The 6,005-nt window shown below is 58.1% G+C and overlaps 1 protein-coding gene across 1 annotated transcript in view; it reads left to right on the plus strand.

The window, feature by feature from the left end:
• Positions 1-288: 288 nt before the first annotated feature.
• CXXC5 (CXXC finger protein 5) overlaps positions 289-6,005 on the plus strand; it is a 6,836-nt gene continuing 1,119 nt past the window's right edge. The window contains exon 1 of the mRNA XM_009280063.1: positions 289-1,331. Coding sequence (XP_009278338.1) covers positions 546-1,331 — 786 coding nt within the window. The 5' untranslated portion in view covers positions 289-545. The remainder of the gene's footprint in view (positions 1,332-6,005) is intronic.

Below are 6,005 nucleotides of genomic sequence, written 5' to 3' on the forward strand. Positions count from 1 at the left end.
GACTTCCCTGGGGCTGCAGTCCCTGGGGGAGGAGAGCCGGGCACAGAGAGCCTTTAAGCGTCGGAGTGCCATTGCTACCAGGCCAGGACTTCCTCTGTGACCCCCCATTTCTGTCTGGATGGCGACCCTTTTAAAGAGCAGCGGAACGGATCTCCACCGAGGTCCGTTCCCTGGAGTTTCTTTGTTCGCAGCGCTGAGACTTTCATGGCAGGGGGAGGAAGAGCCGCTTTGAAAAGCCCGTTGGCTCTTGCCAGCGCTAACTCTCTTTTCTTTTCCACTTCCAGAGCCGCATGTTGTGTACCAGAGCCGCAGAGTATGTCTTTGCACTGAGATCGGACTGAAGTCCTCTGCAGCCGGCGCTGGAGGAGACGCCCCGTTGATGAGCGTTCCCGTCTGAGCTTTCCCTGGTGGCTGGCGGGCTGGTGCTACCAGAAGGGCTTTGGGGGTCTTTCGCTTTGGCGTTGGGGGTGGGTTTTGGGGGGTTTTTTTTGGGTTTTTTTTTTTTTTTATTTTGGGTTTGGTTTTGTTGTTGTGCTCTGGGCACCATGTCAAATTCGGGCTCCCATCAAGACACTGGGAACAAGCCAGAGACGGAAAAAAATAACCAAGATGACTCTCAACCCCCTGTCAACTCCGAGAGGAGGAACAAAAGTGGAATAATAAGTGAACCTTTGAACAAAAGTCTTAAGAAGTCCCGTCCACTCTCCCACTATTCCACCTTTGGTAGCAGCAGCTCGGTAAGCGAACATTCAGAGAAAGGCAACCCCTTAGCTAATGGCAACGAAGCGACTGTGGATAAAAGTCATTCTACCTCAAAGCACAAAAACATCTCTAGTATGCTGAGCAAATTAGACCGGGTGTCGGAGATCTCCTCAGAAGGACAGACCGCTCTGCAACAGTTTGCTCAGTCGACAGAAATGCTCAAAAGAGTGGTACAGGAGCATCTTCCTCTAGCAAGCGACCACGGGACTGGTATCTCTGACATGGAGGCAGTCTCAGCTGCAGAGACAATGAACGGCCCCTCTGATTTTCCTTACCTGGGGGCTTTTCCCATCAACCCAGGCCTTTTCATTATGACCCCTGCCGGCGTGTTTCTGGCAGAGAGCGCGCTCCATATGGCTGGCTTGGCAGAGTATCCCATGCAGAATGAGTTGGCATCTGCCATCAATTCGGGGAAAAAGAAACGGAAAAGATGCGGCATGTGCCCGCCCTGCCGAAGACGGATAAACTGCGAGCAGTGCAGCAGTTGTAGGAATCGCAAAACTGGCCACCAGATTTGCAAATTCCGAAAATGTGAAGAACTCAAAAAGAAGCCTTCTGCAGCACTGGAGGTAACCGGCCCCTCTCAGGCACCCTAACCCCTCCTCGGGCTGCGCTCCTGGGTTCGGATCTTGCCCTAGATAATAAAACACCTGGTACTTCTTACTTTTTTATTTTTCCCTTTTCCATTAACAGTTCTCACCGTGAGATGTGTGCTCTGCCCAGTGCACCCAGTCCCTGCCCTCCCTTATGTACTGGGGTTGATCAGCTCGGGGAGGAGGGCGGGGGTCTCTCCCCGGGGTCCCCGGGCGCGCTGGGTTTCGCTCTCCCCTTTGCAGGCATGGGCAGCAGCGGGTCTCTGCTTGAGTTTCAGTGCCGGCAGCCCTTGTCCTGGGCGGGCTGCAGCTCCCCGAGCCAAGCAGCGGCTTCTAACCCGGCGGTTGGGTCAGAGGATGGGGAGGCAGGAGGCGGCTTTTCGGGGCAGAGCTTGGGGGTGATCAGTGACGGTGAAACCCGTGGGCTGGAGCCCAGCCCCTTAGCTCACTCTTCGCTCTGAGCAGGAGCACGGCAGTCCCTGCTTTTGGGTGGTAAACAGCTGCAGCGTGTGCTGGGCAGCATCTCCCGTGCTGTGGCTGTGCCAGGTCTCCCTGGGCCAGCACCCGTCTGGGGCGGTCAGGATGAGTCTGTAAGGCACCAGCCGGATTTCCTGGTGGCAGCTGAGCCGCAGTCCCCGCAGGCGGTGCGCCTGCTTTGGCACCCGGCTGAGCCGGGAGCACCCCTGCTCCTGCCGCACCTGCTGAGCGCAGGGATGCCTGGATGCCCCTGCTGTGACGCTTTGGGGTGGTACTCGGGCTGTCACTGCCCACCACGGTCCGCCCATGGGTGTTGCCCTTGGCCTTGGAGGAGAGCCGCTGCAAGCCGCTGTTGGGTTGGGGTGCCCCCTTGCCAAATCCACCGGCGAGGTGCGATATTTATGTGGGGAGCGCAGGAAGAGTCCAGTGACTTGGGTTGTCGCGTGGGTCTGAAATTCAGCCGGGGCCGTGGGCAGCTGCTGGTGGCGTGGCGTGGCGTGGCGTGGCGTGGCGTGGCGTGGGTGAGGGCTGGGTGCCGGCTGCGCTGGGATGTGGTGCAGGGTTGGCACATGGGCACGCCGCTCTGGCAGAGCCTGCCTCTTGCTGCACACCCGCGGGTGCTCTGGGCCAAGACCCGTCTGCCGGGTCCCCCCCGTGTTGTGCTTAAGCTGGGTTTGATTTTTCTGGGAGCTGATCCCACCATCGGCTGGGGGGGGGGGCTTTGCTTCTTCCTGCCGGTGAGCGCATCCCCAGAGCTGGCAAAGGCGAAAAAGTCACCCGGACATCATCAGCTGGATCACGCATCCTGGCACAAGGGCATTGCCCATCCTCTGGTTGTCCCAAAGAGACAACCCACTGTTTTCTTAGCCACGTTCTACGTTTTTCAATTAGCATCAGCTCTGAATGAATAGTGAAGGGGAAAAAAAAAATCTGTTTGGGCGGTGGGGATGAGGAGAGCGGGACTGTGTCTTTCAAAAACCGCTGTATTGCTAAATTATATTCTTGTTCTAATTTGCTGAGTCAGTGATCTGGAAAAAGGGAGAAAGGGAAAAAAAAAAAAAGTTCATCTCTTCCAAAGAGTCCTAAAGCGGGTCAATAGACTCAGAGCTCGCAGCAGCCGGAGGAGTCGCTCCCTTCTCCCGGTGCTGCTCTGGGTCCGGAGATGATAAATAGCACCGGGAGCCCATGAAACGGTCACCCCCTTGATTGGTTTCCCCATCCCGCGGCTGGCTGAGAAATTGGAGCCGCTGAAATAGGGCTCTTCATGTGATAGACTTGGGCTCCACCAAAGATGGGTCCCCATCCCTCCTGGGCATGACCATAAGCGTGTGGTTCCCACATCTCCTGGGCAGATGTGGGTCGCACCAAGGCATCACTCTCCCCTTTTCAGAGCAGATCCTCCCCTCTCTCAGGCTACCCACTTGCGCCGTCTGTTGCCCGGGTTGAACAAGATTGTGGCCGTATGTGGCTGGGACAGGGAAGGTGGGACCCCGGCTGATGTCCCAAGATCACCTGGGTCAATGACTGGGTTGTTAAACCTCGCCCTACGTCAACCAGCCTTGGTATTGCGTTGTGTTGGGCCAGCCCTAGGGCGACCACCAGCACCTGCCTTGTGGTGGAGACCCATCTGGAGGTGGCGGTGGCCAGGACGCAGAGCTGCTGCCAGCTCGGCAGCTCCATGGACCGCTGGTCCTGGTGGGCTGCCATCACACCGTAGTGCTTGATACCGGGACAGGAGGGGCCATTCAGTGGCCCTTTATATGGGGCTGAAAAATTCACAGGGCCTTGTGAAGCATCGTCCCCCTCTGCGGGGAGCTGTGCCATTGCCTGGGAGAAGAGCAGCCATCAGTGACTCTGGTCTGCCAGCCCGGTGCGTCCAGAGGAGCGTCCTCGGAGAGCCCGGACAGGGGCCGCAGCTGTGATTAAATGTTGATCTAAAATCAAGCAGTAAAAAAAAAAATAGAATTAAACCTTTATGGCAGCATAAATAAATGGGCTAAATCCCTCTGCCGCCATTAAGCTTTATCTGCACATCTACAGAGCCCGAATAACCGGTCGCCGCTGGTGTCCCGGTGCGGTGGTGGCCGCCTGAGGCTCTAAGACCGGCGAGGCAGGTCGGATACTCGGAGCAGGCAGCAGCATGTCCTTGCACCGACCAGGCTCCTCCAGGCTCTGCCAGCCCCAGCAACCACGGGTAATGCCGTGGGGGCTGGTGGCCAGCCCTGGACAGGTCACCCTGGACTTATCTCCAGAGCTGTAGGTCACATGAAGGCCATGAATAGTTGGGATTTGACTCAGCAGAGCTGTCCTCCATCTGGAGAAGCCTTGGTGAAGTGCCTCGGTGCCTCAGCTAGCGCTGGTGTGAGGGTCACTGCCACCCTCACGTGAGTCTCACGGAGAGAGGCTTTTCACCGAGGCCTGTCGTGACAGGACAAGGGGCAACGGTTTTAGACTGAACGAGGGCAGAGTTAGGTTGGACATAAGGAAGAAATGTTTTATGATGAGGGTGGTGAGGCACTGACCAGGTCACCCAAAGAAGTTGTGGATGCCCGATCATTGGAAGGGTGAACCCCAACCTACAGGTCAGGTTGGACGGGGCTTTGAGGAACCTGATCTGGTGAAAGATGTCTCTGTGCACAGCAGGGGGGGTTGGACTGGATGGTCTTTGAAGGTCCCTTCCAACCCAAACAATTCTGTGATTCTGTGATCGTGGGGACGAGGGGGGGATCTATTTTGGGCATCCACATTAGAGCTGGTTGTCCATCTTCCTTTGATAATGAAGGGGCAGAGATGTTTAAGGTGACCTGTATCAGACATCTCCTTTCAGACCCATTAGGAGCCCCCTCTCCCCTCGTTCCTCTCTCCTGGGATGAGTAGGTGGCCCTTGCTGGTGAGTCTGCCACGCTCTGCCCCACCGGTTCTGCATCTGGCACCTTGGGCGGGATCCAGCATGGGCGGCGTGCCGTGCTGCAGCCCCGCTGCATCATTGGCCAGAGGCACTTGTGTCTTCCCCAGATGCCTGGTTACATATCTGGGGAAGTGGTGATGCCTGCAGGTCTCTGCTCATTGACTGCCCCAGCTCAATTTGCCCCGAGGACCGGACACAGGCCGGGAGCAGGAGAAGGTGCAGTCTGTCAGCAGCCTAGCTGGGCACCACCATCTCTTGCCCATTCTCGCCCTTCGCCCCCCTCCCCTTCCCCAAACCCCATGGTTGGGTCATGATGCCTGTGGAAGTGAGCATGTTGGGGTCCCTCCCTCAGGGGTAGGGGGAGACACTGCCCTGGTTACTTATTGTGGCGTGGTGGGTGTCTTGATCCAAGAGAAGGACCCGATGAGAGCCGGCTGGCTCCTGCGTGGGGTTAGGGACCTGAATGTGGCATGGTTATGGCTCTTGGGACAACACATGAGGTGCCCTAGCCCTGCACATGGGCTCAACGCCGGGAGCTGGGGCTGGGGCTGGCTGTCCCCCCAATGCGCCGTGGCAGCCCAGCCGGCCGACCCGCACCCATCACTGCAGCCTGTGGCTTGTTTCCCGTTGGTGTCCCTTGCTTGTTTGGAGATGCAGGAACCAAAGGGCCCGCTGAGGCACGTCCTCTTGGTGATCGTGTGGCCCTCTCTGCTGGCTAGCATGGCTTGGCCTTGCTTGGGGGCTGTTGGCATTGAGAGACATTGTGGTCCTTGCATACTCCACCCATGGTCTCATGAACGTTGCGTGGGCTTCCCACCCCATCCAGCTGGGAAACATCCCAGGTTCTCCTTCCAGAGGACCGCAGAGCCGTTGGGGCCATTGCCCCACACCACCTTTCCTGGAGGTGGCTTCAAAGAGATCTCGTCTTTTCTTGGGCGCTTTGTTGCGTGTGGGGTTGAGCCTGGCGGGACTCATCCCTCTTCCCCCGCAAGATACCGAGAGGTCCCCGGTGGTGCCCAGGGCTGCTCTGTTGGGGACAAGGTTGTTCATCGTGGCCGGGCAGCAGCGGGGTGATGTCCCCTGTGTTCTGAGCAGCTCCCGGGTCTGGTGGCCCCAAGCCCGGCCAGCTCACTCCCTGCCTCAGTTTCCCCCCAAAAGCCCTCCTAAACCCATCTGTTGGCTGGGCTCCTGTCCGCCAGGTGTCCGTCCGTCCGTGACAGGGGAGGTGGGGGCTGGCAGTGAGGGGGCCACCGTGCCGGGCCGTG

The sequence above is a fragment of the Aptenodytes forsteri genome, unplaced genomic scaffold (genome assembly GCF_000699145.1).
Source record: "Aptenodytes forsteri isolate BGI_AS27 unplaced genomic scaffold, ASM69914v1 Scaffold19, whole genome shotgun sequence".
Taxonomy (NCBI): Eukaryota; Metazoa; Chordata; class Aves; order Sphenisciformes; family Spheniscidae; genus Aptenodytes; species Aptenodytes forsteri.